Source organism: Hylobates moloch, unplaced genomic scaffold (assembly GCF_009828535.3).
Source record: "Hylobates moloch isolate HMO894 unplaced genomic scaffold, HMol_V3 SCAFFOLD_1, whole genome shotgun sequence".
NCBI classification, from domain to species: domain Eukaryota; kingdom Metazoa; phylum Chordata; class Mammalia; order Primates; family Hylobatidae; genus Hylobates; species Hylobates moloch.
This window is the reverse complement of record NW_026652276.1, coordinates 141,883,966-141,898,248: the sequence shown is the minus strand read 5'-3', so window position 1 is coordinate 141,898,248 and position 14,283 is coordinate 141,883,966. Positions and strand designations below refer to the sequence as shown.

Below are 14,283 nucleotides of genomic sequence, written 5' to 3'. Positions count from 1 at the left end.
TGAATTCCTGCTGTAATAAAACACCGGGTATATCGTAGATTTCAGCAAAACTAGGGAAGGAAGCCTGCAAAGTGCCATTTTTCTTCAAGGGGGAGAGTGTTAAGTACTTAATTCAAACTGTGACCATTAAAGTGTCTCCTCTCCGATTTAAGTTGATTTCAGATGTTGACAAAACTTTTATCTCCGGAGTCATGCACAACTTGGCTGTGTGACTAAAGCAGATGAGGGTGTATTGGAGGGAGGGAGAGAGAAGAGGAGAGCGTGTGTAAGGCTCATTTTGGTAAAATTATAGAGCTTACACAAAATACTGTCTTTAAAGGTCAAGGGTTTGAGGGGCCAGTAGGGTTTGCTTAAAAAAAAGAAAAACAATTAATGAGATAGAAAATTTGTCCTCTTCGTGAACTCTTATGGTTGCCCTAGCAAAGGGCAGACAATGCATGATTTTGAAGCACAAAGTGGGATTTTCTAATCTCTTATAACAAGCTCCCTTAAAGGCCAATTTGAAGCAGGCAAAACAACACTTAAGAAATGACAATCTTTGGATCATTTTCTATAATCTGGGTTTTGTAAAACTCACCAATACCTTAATAATCAATACAGTTGAGACAAAAATGCCATCTTGTCCTGGAATATCAGAAAAATGATCTCAATCCTCTCTCTTCCCTTTCTGGATAGACTTATAAGTGCAAGTGAAAGAAAGTCACCCCCTTCATCCTCATACAACTGCCTCCAGCATGAAGCTAATGAATGTTCCCATACCCCTCTTTTCCCACAAAGGAGAAATATAAGAATTTACCTTGAATGACGATAGTCTGCCATTTGAGATTTTGCAGCTTGACACTCAATTTCCACTGAGAGTCTAGGCATTTTTTTTTTTTTTAGCAGACAGCCAAGATGCTGTGTCCTTGCCTGAGACCACATTATTTGCAAGAAGATCCCTCTCTCCTCCACAGACTTTTCCCAGAGAATGCCTTTCAGAATTGCTGTTGAATTACAAAGAAGTATTTATTGTTTGAGGTGATTAATGATTCCTAGGAAAATTGCTATTTTCAGCATGATTTAATTTTGTTTTACAAGTGTGTGTAGTAGGGGGAGGGTTAATAAGTTTCAGCAGCAGTTGCATTGCCTCCAGAAATCACTGGCACCCATTCACACCTTATAAAATGCACTTTATGCCAGGTTTATACTGATTTGGGAAGGTAAGTGTGTATTTGTTTGCTCCCGAATTTTCTTGGCTCCTCAGAGACTGGTATCTATCACTTTCCTCTCAAATCTGATTTGTAGGTACAGAACTGATCACCCTTGTTTGTATCACACACAGGGAAGCAGGGGTGAAAGGGGTACCAGCTCTGACACTGGCTAAAGGGTTTTGCCACTAATGAGAGAAATGTGTTTAAAAATTCTCTGATATTGCAGAGGCAGGTGAGCACTTACTCCCATCTATGCTAAAATTACTACATAACCTAAAAGCTGCACTTTTTCAAGGCCAGGTGACAGTTCTAATATTCTGGGGCTAGTGTGCACGGGCTTTTGCGGTCTTATTGTAGGGGACTCCCTGCAGTAAGCACCAAATCTAAATCAGTGAACAAATACTAGGGTTATAGAGATCGAGAAGTGGGTTTTGATTTTCAGCCTTTTGGATCTAGATCTCTGGAATCGAGCAGAAAAATCACAAATCATTTGAGGAAAGTGACCCTAATTCAGAGTTTGGCTATTTTCCAGCAGTAAACTCTCCCAGGTCTACTTTGCATGGGGTGAACTTTAGGGGTATATTATGCTTTTTCTTTCCTCAGAAGAGACTTTGGAGAGTGTATTTGTAAAATTCAGTTTATTTGAAAGCTCTTTCTTCAAAAAAGAGAAACAAACAAGCAAACAAACAAAAATTCCCAGTCTGTAGTTAGTGAAGAGGACCTTAAGAACAGCCAAGAAACAAAAACTAATCTCAACCCTTTGCACAAACTATTTTTTATCTCCTGGGAAACAGGCAGATTAAGTGTGAAGGTGCAATAAATACCAAAGAGACCACTTCTTTCCAAGTGTGCTCAGAGTTCAGTGTGTAGAACAGCTGCAGAAACTCCTGGGCCTGCAGCACTGCATGGTTTCAGCTTTCATTGCAGGGAAGGACACGTTTCTATGCCTTACAGAGACTTGAAGCCTGAAAGCCTGGCCAAGTTTGGGAAGAAGAGGAGCCCTCTCAGAGCTCAAGAGCCTTCCTGCTCTCTGGAACTTTTCCACAGTAGGCCAAGCTTGACAAGAGTTCAGCTCAAGTTGAACATACATACACACACTCTCACACACAAATTATGTGAGCCGCCAGAATCCAAGTGAATACAGCTCGAGCTATCTACAAGGTTTTTACATGCAAGGTCAAGTATCTCAATCCAGAGGACTTTTGTTTTCTTAATGAAAAGCTTAGAAAACACATGAATCTTAGATTTTTAATGTTTTCTAAATGGAGTTTATTCTTAGCACATGGCTTTCTATGTAGCCACATCACAATTTTTACAGTTCCACATAAGTCTAAATGCACTCCCCTCTCCCCAAAGACCATGCCCCAGAAGGGGACAACAGTATCTCTGTAACAGTGTCTTAAATAAATGCAAGTAAGAAAAACTAACATGTCACACCTACCATCAAGGTCTACACATCTTAAGAATTAAATAATCTTGTGAGGTCCACAATGTCTACTCATTTATTCAGTTAAATACAAGCTTGGATGAGCTGCCTTAATGCGGGAGGAGGAGGTAAGAAAGGTGGGGAAAGGGTCTGTTTTCTTCTGCTTTCAACAAAGATGCAAGTATGTGTCCCCAGTCAGCATGGGCCGTCCAGCTAGCTGACTGTAGCCATCTCAAAAGTATTTGATACCAAGTAGTCCTTCTCAGGTATCCACACCTGGCAGCCTTGTTTCGGGCCAGCAGGTTGTTCCATCAGCCAGCATCCTGGACAACTGTTCTCTCTTGGGTGGCAACCAGCACAGACTCTTAACCGGATGTCTTCTTTTTGGTTATCCTTTTCACCAATTTGGGTTTGTTTTGGTGTCTATTATGGTCCAGATGGGGAGGGGTGGATAAGGAAAGGAGTAGGAGAAGAGAGGAGAAAAGCAGGTAAGGGATAGAAACTGGTCAAGGTCTCTAGAAGATTATATGGAGGAGGGAACGGGTGTGGAGGTGCTCGGGTGGGGGTGGGGATGGAGGTGCGGGCTCTGAGTTTGTGCTTTCCCTGGTGGGCCGCCAGAGGCCGAGGCCGAATTGGAGGATCGCATCTTGGTGTTGGGCAGTTTGTGGTCTTTCTTCCACTTCATCCTCCGGTTCTGAAACCAGATCTTTACCTGGCGCTCGGACAAACAGAGTGTGTGGGCGATCTCGATGCGGCGCCGCCGGGTCAGGTAGCGATTGAAGTGGAACTCCTTCTCCAGCTCCAAGACCTGCTGCCGGGTGTAGGCGGTTCGAGAGCGCTTAGGCTCCCCTCCGTTATAACTGGGGTTGACTGAAAACCCAGAACCCCGAAATAGAAGGCCAAGAAGGAGGGAGCGGAAAAGAGGGAAAGGAGGAGGAGAGAGAAGGTGGGGTGGGGAAGAGCAATTGGACATCATCATTATATAATAACCTGACACCAAGTTCACACAAGATACATAAAACAGCAAAGAAAATGTTTCACAGGCTATTGACAACGGGAAACACCCGAGAGCCATAAAGAATGGTGCTGGGCATTGGGGCTGAAGAAAAGCTTCAAAGACACATGGCCTGAAGCCTCTGCCAGGGCAATTAAATTTATGGGGGCTATAATTACTGCCCTAACAGTTTGGCGTCTCGTAAATCTCCTGATAAAGGGATCCTGGGTACAAAAGGGTTCTCACGTTGGGATCAGGCGGCTGGCTGGCGCGCACATACCCACATCTCACTGCAGCCCGGGCCAGATGGGGGCTCCCCTCCCGAGGCCCCCTTCCCCTGAGCCTCTCCCTCCTGACCCCGACCCTGGAACCCAGGCCCAGCCCCGGCCCACCTCCCGCGCCTCCCCAGCGGCGCCACGTACCGGCGCTGACATGGATCTTCTTCATCCAGGGGTACACCACGGGCTCCTTGCCCTTCAGGCCCAGCGGGCTCTTGTCGGCCAAGAGCAGCGGGCACGCGGGGGCGCTGCCCCCTGCCGGGACGCCTGGGGTGGCGGGGGCCGCCTCGCAGCGCCGCGGGGCCGCTGGGGGCACCGCGCGAGGCTGCAGGGGCGGCGGCGGCTGGGGCTGCAGGACGTGGCTCGCATGCAGGCCGTGCGCTGGGCCCTTGGCGTGCGCCGGGGGCTGCTCGGGCTGGGGCGGCCGCCCGGGGCTGGCGCCGCCGCGGTAGCCATAGGGGTAGGCGGTGTCCGCGGCCCCGTGCGCGGGGTACAGCGCGGCGGCAGGGTAGGCGGGCTCGCGGGCGGTCCGCGGCGCGTAGTAGGAGGCAGGGGGCTCTCGGCCGCCGCCCGCGTGAGGGAGCTGGGGCTGCTGCGGCGGCAGGTGCTGGGTCAGGGGCGCTGGGGGTTGCTGGTAGCCGGGGCCCCCGCCCGGGCCGCCGTCTGCGCCGCCCGAGCCGCTGTGCTGCGCGTACTCCTCGAAGGGAGGGAACTTGGGCTCGATGTAGTTGGAGTTTATCAAAAACGAGCTCATGGTCATTAATTTGTGAAGTGCAAAAATACTAATTTTTCTCGCGTTGTCGTTTTTTCTGGGCTCGCTGAGGCCCCTCCCCCTCCTGCCTCGCTTCCCATCCCCCTTTCCTCTGCGCCCTTCCCCTCCCCCCGCTGTCAAGTGCCCACCCCTCCCCCTCCCGCAGACGCCGCCACCAAAGTTCGAGCCGCTCCTCCCCAGCCCAGCGCGCGCCCCGCCCCGTGCCCCACGTGCAGCGCCCCCACCAATGGGCGCACCGCGCGCGCGGACCCGGATCAGGAAACGCGCGGGTGCGTGATGGATGCTGCTGTCCGGCCCCTGGGCTGGGGGAGGGAGCAGGCGCTTTGGACCCCAGCCCCCCAACTTTGGTTCCCGCTGGGAATTCAGGCCCTGTCAGGCTGTAGGTCCTCTCGGGAGCCCTCTGCCTGCCCTACTGCTGGCCTAGGCCTCGGGCTGTCTGGCGGCCGCAACTCAGCGCTGACCTCGGGCGCAACCCAGTCAGGCTTCGCGTCATTCAGGGGTTCTAGGCTAACAGGCGAAAGGAAGGGCGTTGGGACCGAGGGGCATCCTGGTTTTTATGTACGCCACTGAGAGGCCACCAGACACATTTTCTCAACCGCAGATCCCCCTTCCCCACACCCTGCTCCTTGCGTGTCGGCCTGAGAGCCCTAGCTTTGAGAAGCTTGGCAGAAGCTGCGAAGGGTGGGCAGGCAGCTAAGAGAAATTGACCCAAGGATGTAAAGCGAGGCCATTCCATTATAACTGGATGGACACTTTTCATTTTTTCCTTCTTTCAGAGACAATCTGTTTCGTGTTTTCCTAAGAAAAATTGGAACCTTCGTAATAGCATCTAATTTGCCGGGGGTTGTAGATATGAGAGCTAAATATGCCCGCGTTTACTAGGTGCGATTGTGAGAGAGAAGGTGGCCCAAGGATGGGAATGGATAGAAGCAACACCTCCACAGAACTGAGCTTTGAAAACAATAACTTCCTATTTCAAAACTATCCCCAAACAAAAACAAGCTAAGGGTAGAATGAACACCTTGCCGGGTCTGATCGCTGATGGGTCTTTTCCAGCTAAGAATTTCATGTTTTCTCTTTTAGATCCTGCTTTCTCAGGCAGTATCTGAGGCTAGGGTTATATTTACAGGACAGTCTATAATTTCTGAATTGCTGAAAATTAGCGTATTAACGATATCAGAAGCTCCGGAAAGGAGGGAGAGGAGACTGTTGCCTGCCATTTGGTAATTGAAATTTGATGGGTACACTAATTACGCCATTATTAACAAATAAATTACTTATTAATTCCACCTAATGTTGATCTTTGAAGTAAATACTGATGCCTTATTTGTGCTGTGTGCTTTCTCTCTTTCTTTTCTGAGTAACAGACATATCTAGATCCTCTATTTTTCAGCCTAAATTAAAGCAGTGCAAACTAGCATAGTCACCATTCTAAAAATATTTTCATGTTGGCATGCAAAAGCAAGGATTTTTCAGCTGGTGCACCTTAGTTGATTTTTCAAAGAGCAGTATAAACAGCCTTCTCACAACTGAGTCTGGAACGCAGACAAGGAGAATTATTTCCTAAAAGCCTGAAGACACTTCAAAAGGAATGTCAATTCTATCTTCATTCATATTGGTTACTCATATGAGTTGCTAAATGCTGGAATATATCCATTTGATGGATAGTCATTTAATGCTTAGCCACATAAAGCCTATTACATGGGACTAATCTTTAAACTAATTTAGGAAAAGAGGTTAAAAAGGGGATCATATTAGTTTCTAACTGGAATCACCCTGAAGTGGTACAAAGAGATTTTCCACATCAGGTGTATATGAGTGTGAAGAGTGCTGTCCATTCACATGAGGCACCCTGAAAATTTGTATTTAATGAAATCTGAGCCACAGACAGAAATCAACACTGAGTGTAATCTTTAGCCATCCTCTCTAGACTGGAGGAAAAATTTAGAATGTGATACATCTACCTGAACCAATATCTCTCCCTAGCAAGAAAAAATAATATACACATAGGTTATATACAATGTAATATAAATAATATATAGATATAGAATATGTATTACAAATCTGAACCCTGTAAGTTTCAGGGGGACAAAAAGCATGACAAGGAAATCTTCCCTCCTTCTCATGTCATCAGCCTTGAGTACTAGGGTCTTAACCATATCTGTTTAATATTTACAGACACTAAAACACAAAATTCTGTTGTTTAGCCTCAGAACCTTGTACCAAGTTTCTATTTTTAAGTATTAATGAGACATAAGCACTGTTTTGTATATGGTTAACCCAAACGAGTTAGCTGTGTGATTCTATTACTTTAGGAAGATGGCCTAACACAGAATCCCCCAAGGCCTGTAACTTGTCTTTGTGGTTCGTATCATAAACACAAACGGAGCCAGGACCACCAAGTGTTATCTCACACACCGACATTTTGACATTTTACTGCAAGATTTATGGCTGTAATAAACAATCTCAGTACCTTTTCTGAACCTTCCTCAATCTCCCTTTGCAAACCGTAGCATCATTCCATTGAATCAAATAATCTTTTGAAAAACATTAAAAAAAATACCTCTTGCCTTTACACAATATCCAAGACACCAAAGTAAAGCCAGGAAGAAACTAACTCAATTAATAAACAAACTGAAGTTTACTAGCAGCATCTCGCCTGAGAAAAGATGGGATGCCCTGAAATGTAGCAGAGAGGGAGCATGCTAATCCTCGCACACCAACTGGCTCCAGTCCCGTCCCAAGCGGGGTGAAAGCGTTATCCTTTCCTTAGGAAACTGGTGAGCACATTTGCTCACTTCCATGTGCAGGGATAACATATATTCCCAACAAAAGCTTTCTTAAAATCCCATTAGGTGAAATAACTTTTCATCACGTCCTCGAATCCCAGATGGAGAAGAGTGAAGGGAGTCGGAGGGAGAGGGAGGGTGCGAGGGAGGCAATGTTTTGCAGCTTGGTTTGAATCTGATTTGAATCATTTTGAATATATTTGTAACAGCATTCCCTCTTGAATGCAACCCTGTCCCAAGTTTCAAAGTGACCCAACAGTGACACCGTGTGCATTTTGTTTCTTATTAATCTTACACATTGACAGTCTTTGTTAAATCACAAGGCGCGCCCTTCACTAGCCGACATTTTCATATTTGTTAGACGCACTGACCTGAAGTTCACCTCGGCCTTGGACTTTGCGCTTCTAAAAGGTCTATACAGTGTCTTTTAGCGAGCAGGGTGCTTTGCCCAGGTCACTCCTTCTCAGGAAAAACCAAGGGGAAAAGCCAAAGGAAATGTAAACGTTATGGAATGTATTGACTGTATTTGTCCTTTGTTCTTTAGAGCGAGAGAGTCCCCCAGACTGTTCTCTATCTGATTCGTGTCTCTGGAGCTGAACAGTGGAATGGCAGAATTTCAAAACGCCTGATGGTGGCCTTTGAAGGCTTCCCCCACCACCTACACTAGACACAAGATTTGAGAGGAACAACACTTTACCAGCCATTTGACCAATTAATTATTTGGGGGTAATTTTCTTGTAGTAGTTTAAAATAATGCACACAACGCAGGGATGAGGACTGATATTCATATTAGGATTACACATGAATTTTAACTGGGATTCTTTGAGAGGCCTGAGGTTCAAAATCTTCCAAATAAAAAGCAAGCACACTAAAAGCAATAACTTCTGCAAGTACCCTATTCTTTTACTTTGAAGACCAGCTAAGAGGTATCTATGGTTTTTGAAGCTGTCATGTCTCTAAGGTGTGTCACATGTTTTTAACCAAAAAGCACAATAAAGAGGTTTTTCCCAAAGAGACACATAATTGTCTTGTTGATTCATCGAGGGGTTTCAGTTTTCTTCATTTCACTAGCCCAAATGTGGTGAAATGTTCACTGCTGCAACAGCAATCACCACAGTTGTTTCCTTTCTTCTGTTTCATCTGGCAAACCCCCATTTGGCTTCAAGCTCTTGGCCAGAGTGAAAACTTTACACATTGCACAGAAGCACCCTGATTACTTCCATGAAGGCAGTGTTTGGGAAATATTTACTTTACCACTGAACATACCTGGCACCATTAAATCCAATCAACCAAAATATATTGGGATGATCTTAAACATTCTTGCAAGAGTCTACATTCTGAGTAGTTGAATTATCTCCAAAGTTAAAAAAGAAAAACCTAGGGAAAACATTTCACCTTTCTCTTCTCTGTTTTCCTATACTGATCCCTTGAAGGTCAATTCATAGAAAAGGGAAATATGTCCTCTGGAAAATAGATTCCTACAGCACCAACACTTAAAGCCATTCTAGATGCATGAAAAATAAAATATTGTTTAGCTCTTCAGTTGCAACTCGCACATGAGGCATGGCTCTAGTCAGCTTCCTTAATACACTATTCCCTTTCTTTTCTACTCTCCCACCCTTCTCCTTAGGTTGCTTTCTCTTCTCCTTGGCTTTTTTTTTTAATTCCACATGTATTATTAAAAAGTACATACTGAAGAATAGAAAATATTCTGTTCTGCCCTGGTGGTCTTACAGAGTGGCCTGGTATTTGTGGATTTCACCTTTCTGCATTCCCTACAGTCTAGTTATTCACTTATAGCTTGTAGCATTTCTCTTACATTCAATTGTGGTTTAATAATAAACATTTAAAAATTTCCAAACAGGAACATTTTCATGGCACCAATAAGCATTTTGTCACTGGTGGTGGTGGTGGAAGGGGTGAAGGGAGAATTCTGTGTCTTTCAGGAGGGTTTCCACTTCCTTTCTTCCCCTTCTCAGATCTCAGAACACTTTGCATTCAGAGGACTGTAGTTTCAGAAAAAGCATATTCTATGTCTGAAAACTGCAAAGATTACATTTTGCAAGAAGTGCCTGTGTTTGCATTTATTCTCACACACTTTAGGGGTCATCATGTGTACTAAAAAGACAAAAAACCAGCCAATCAAAATCCCTCTTTTCAAATAAAGGAGGTTTCCTGCACCATTCTGTTGCCTTTGAAGGCATAATGAAATATTGGAAACTTGCGACATTAGTTTTTAAAGCTCCACAGATGAGGTTTTAGCATTTCTATTTTGTGACAAACCCACAGACTCCTGGTTCTCCAACACCTAAGGTGTTGGTGTTTCAGTAATCTATGCCTATTTACCTGCTGCTATTCCCTCAGAATGGGAGCGATAATTCAAGATGAAATACAGCATGTATTACTCTTGAAAAGAGGAATTTTCTATCCTTTCCTCTGTAATTGAGGTCATTCAACCACTAGGGTTCACCTGGAGTCCATACCGTGATACACGCGTCACTCTGAGCCATTTTATCTTTTGTGCTGATAGTCAAGATCACAGCTCTAACATTGACATCAAACTCTGTCTGGGCAGATGACTAAGAGCACTGCACAATGTAAACTTTTGACCCTCAACTTTTTGACCTGCAGTTGTAACGCACTAACCACAAAGATACACAAAGCCGAGCCTCTTCTTTCAGGGGGAAGGAACCCCCCAGCGTCTCAGGATGCCCTGCTTCTGCCACTGCTATTTGAAATTAGAGGGTGAAATGGATATTTTTGTGTGTTTGTGGTTGTACTTTTTGTTAAATCAGCCTATGACCTCTTTGTTAGCACCTAGGAACTAGATTAACTTGAAATCACTCGTGATTCTATTTTACAAGGAAAATTTGGAGCAGAATGGGAGAACCTTGCAAAAAGTGAAAGAAAAGAGAAGATGGGGGAAAGCAGGCAATGGGAGGTGGAGACACTTTTTCCCTTTATTTAAAACTAAAGACGCAGCCCTAATTGTTGGGAGAGCTGGCCCAAGTGGGTGAGTTGACTGTGAACTTGTACTAAAGCGTGCTCTGCTGGCGATTCCTAGGGTGTGCAGATTTATCTTCTCTGCATTTACTTAACCCGGCAGTGAACTGCACGGGCGTCATTTGTTAGGCGATGACAGGCTTCACCTCCAGCAAGGGCTGCTTCACAAAATCGCAATAATTATCTAATAACCTTCATAACAAATATTATTATTGAAAAGACTGGTTTGTGGGAGAAGAACAAATTTATTTGTGAACAACAACAAACAAAACAAACCTGGGCAGACCTTCAAGCTCTGGGGCTTAGAATGGCTGGGGCTGTGGATCCCCTCTCCTATTTGGGTGGGAGCTTAGGCTGACCCCCTCAGCCCTGCCTGGGAGCCCCATTTATAGTTTTGCCATTGACTAGAAGGAAACTCCTCCTTAGAAACCAAAGGGATGGAGCCCACAATGCTCTGCACTCTCCATGGTGGGCAAGCCATGGACAGACCCCCAGCCAAGGCAAGGGAGAGGCTGAGAAGGGCATCTTTTAAGCTAAAAGGATTGTTTTTCTCCTTATTTGCCCATCTTTTAAGATGTGATTTTCTTTCCACTCACTAATTATTTCGATATAATACTCTCAGAATCTCAACAAATGAACAGGACTCTGTTTTTTGGTAGGAAATTCTGTCTTGCTCTCCCAGAGCTGCCAACAATGAAGCAGGGGAAAGAGCAGGAGAAAGGGAATCTTGGCATAATGTTGTGAAATTAGACCATGGAAACCCTAACAAACCACTAAGTAAGTGTGACCAGAAGCTTCCTGTTGTATTTATAGTTCAGAAATATTGTCTCTTCAGCTTGTGGGAACAAACGAGCACCCGCACACTGCCGCTGAGGAGGAGCACAGACACGCACTTCTGCCACCGGCTGAGGCTGGATGTCTTCATAAAGCCCTCAGTGACAGACATATTTTTTCTTAGTAAGTTCCTCTGCAAGAACAACCCAAAGGAATCCACAAAAGAAATAACTTGTCTACAGAATGAGCAGAAAACCAGCCATCCTCTTTATTATGCTTCCTATGAAAATAGGAAGAAAAAAAAAAAACCTTCCAGTAACACATAGGTCTGACTGCATGATGTATTTTTAAAGTCATTTTAATTCCATGTGGCCATATGGGTTTGCCTGCTCTCTTAAGTTCTACTTAAGTTTTGTGAAGATTAAAACAGACAGAAATAAGCAAGCTGACAATATTTACAGCCTGTAATTTTTCTCATTCCTTGGAAAGATTCTCTATGTTCTGTGGTGCTGGATATGACTTCAACAGGCTTTCCACTCATTCCCACACCCCAAGGTGGAATATGGCCATGAAGTAGTGTGGATATTTTCTGTGTAAGTTACTCAAACTAAACTGGCAGAATCCAGAATCCCTGTCACTCTTTTTTTTTTTTTTCTAATTTCAATCACCAAGAAATCACTCAAGCAAGATCACCAAATGAGTAACTAAAATGGAACCATAACTCAATATTTTCCAATAAGGAGCCCAAAATTCAGAGCAGCAAAACAAGGAATCCAGTATTCTCACAGACACATAACATTATAAAAGAGAACCCATACCCATATAGAGTTTATATCCTTTTTCCCACTAAGATGTGGACACATCTTCTTGAATGCTGAAATACCAATGTTTACTTTAATAGGTTACACACAAGGACTTCAGGATTCTTCACCTTGCCACTATTCATGAGAAGTAGCGCTTGTGGGAGGGTTTCAATTTTTCAAAAAAACTTTCTAGGTTTTGCTTTCTGGACCTCTGACTTTAGGGACATCTGTTGGACTTATGTTGAGTGTAGGTGGCCTCTGCACAATAAAGTTTATTGAAATTCTAAATCTATACTTTCAATTTTTTCACTTTAAGCACTTAATAGGTATCTTTACCAATTACTACTTGCTGAAAACTGCCCAGCTCCTAAGGAGAAAAGCAGATCCTATTTTTTGTTTCATTTCTGAATGCAGTAGGAGAATTTGGCTTAATTCCTAAAATAGGATTGGAGGAAATCTACTAGGTCCCTTGTGGGTACCCATCCAGAAAAAGATCCCAGGACAGGCCACAGTCCCCAGTCACTGGGCTTGGGTTTTGCCATTGAAGAATATGGGGGGTTGGGGCCAGAAGGGGTGACTGGTGCCAATACGGAATTGTACCCAGGATAAACTTATTTCACCTTACTTCACCCACTGGTGCAATTTTGGAGACTGTTCTGGAAATCATAGATTATGTACATTTCCTGGGATCAAACAGAAAGAGCAGCTAACAAAAGAAAGGCGGAAATCTCCTACTGACAAAGGACCAATTTCTTCCCTAAACTACCGTTTATGATGTGTCAGGAAAAACAACCTAATGGCTCTGGGGACTTTTAAGTTGGGCATTGAAGACACCTCAATTTCCCCCAAAACTTTAGAGCACAGTTTGGAACAGAGAATTCGCCTGTATGTTGAGGGGGAGTGAATTTCTCCAATCTTAATGTTGTCCAGGGGGCCGCCTAAGTTGCCTTCTGAGGGTCCTGTGCGTAAATGTTTTTAATTCTACAAAGAAGGAGAGGAAAAGGAAAGAAGAGAGGGAGAAGAAAGGCAAAGCGGAAGAAAAGAAAGCGCTTTAACCCCTTTCAATTAGCCTGGGGATTCAAAGACTAAACTTAAATCCGGCCATAAAGTTTATTGCTTCAGACTCACAAGCGGGTGAGAACAGTCCCGCCGAAATAAAAAGAACATGCAGGCAAACAGGGTTCAGGGCCTGGTCCCGGGTGCGGGGGAGGGGGTGCTGAACACCCCCCCACACCAGGGTGGGGATCCTTGGTCCTCAGGGTCCAGTGGGCGCTAGCAGCTCAGCATCCACCTTGCAACCCGGGGGCCCAGCCTGGAAGTGCAGCCCCCGCCTCGCCGGCCTCTGCCACCCTCCCGCTCTCGCGAGCTAGCCTGAAACCCGGCCCCGAAGGCCGCCGCCTCAATTCAGCCGTGCCAAATGACCCCGGCCCGCGAAGACATATTGCCACAGCTCCGTAAGGAATCCCGCCAGAGTCCGCCTCGGCCATGCCCCGGCCTTTCTTTCAAACCCCTGAGCGCAGTGCGGCCCTCGGCGCCCGCGGCCGGCGCCCCACTGTCTCCCAGCCCCCACCCCAGGGCTCCGCGACCCCCAGGAGCCGGCCCCGGCCGGCCCAGCAATTGCGCGGGGGACTGGGGGGTGCGGCCCTGCCAGGTCCCCACACACAGGCCCATTCGCACACAAAAATCATCTTTTTGCACGCCGGCGGGAGCAGCGGAAGTCATTAACATCCGCGGTTGTGCTGCAATTAAAGTTAGGCCTGGGGATGCGGCGCGGCCACAGGCGCTGCTCACCCTGCTGCCTCCGCAGAGCTGGTTCCTGGCGCTGCTCTTTTGGGCAGAGAAAAAGTTTGCTCTGCCTTTTCGAATTTAGAGGCAGCCTGAGTTATTGAACCAGAGAGAGAGAGAGAGAGAGAGAAAGAAAGAAAGTTTCCAAAGTACAAATAAACTTGAAAGCGCTCAGGAGGCAAGCTTACCTTAACTCGGAGGGAGCCATTTTTCAGAGAGTTTTGAGAACTTGTGGTTTGGACACTTCTGGACCTAAAATTGACAGTTTGAATGGCCAGGCGGCACACGTAGCCTGCAAAAGAGTCAAATGGAGTCCAGCGTTAGTGAGATTATATGTTATGTGGTATATAATGTTGGATGTCAACTCCCCAAAACCATAAAACTTACTTTAATGGCCCCACGTGACATTTTATAGCCAGTGAGCCGATCTGTCTGTGCTATGGATGATTTTACGATCTAATTCATAGAC

The 14,283-nt window shown here is 45.5% G+C and overlaps 1 protein-coding gene across 1 annotated transcript; it reads right to left on the bottom strand.

Moving 5' to 3' along the window:
* Positions 1-2,449: 2,449 nt before the first annotated feature.
* Positions 2,450-4,672, bottom strand: HOXA4 (homeobox A4). The gene is made up of 2 exons (XM_032758735.2): positions 4,033-4,672; positions 2,450-3,486 (listed from the first exon to the last, which is right to left on the bottom strand). The coding sequence occupies exons 1-2, from the start codon at positions 4,646-4,648 to the stop codon at positions 3,140-3,142; spliced, it is 963 nt and encodes a 320-aa protein (XP_032614626.1). The 5' UTR covers positions 4,649-4,672; the 3' UTR covers positions 2,450-3,139.
* Positions 4,673-14,283: the final 9,611 nt, after the last annotated feature.

Coding starts and splice junctions, on each gene's coding strand:
- HOXA4 (XM_032758735.2), bottom strand. CDS start 4,648: ATGACCATGAGCTCGTTTTTGATAAACTCCAACTACATCGAGCCCAAG. Junction 3,487..4,032: donor GAAGATCCATGTCAGCGCCG/GTACGTGGCGCC, acceptor CTGGGTTTTCAG/TCAACCCCAGTTATAACGGA.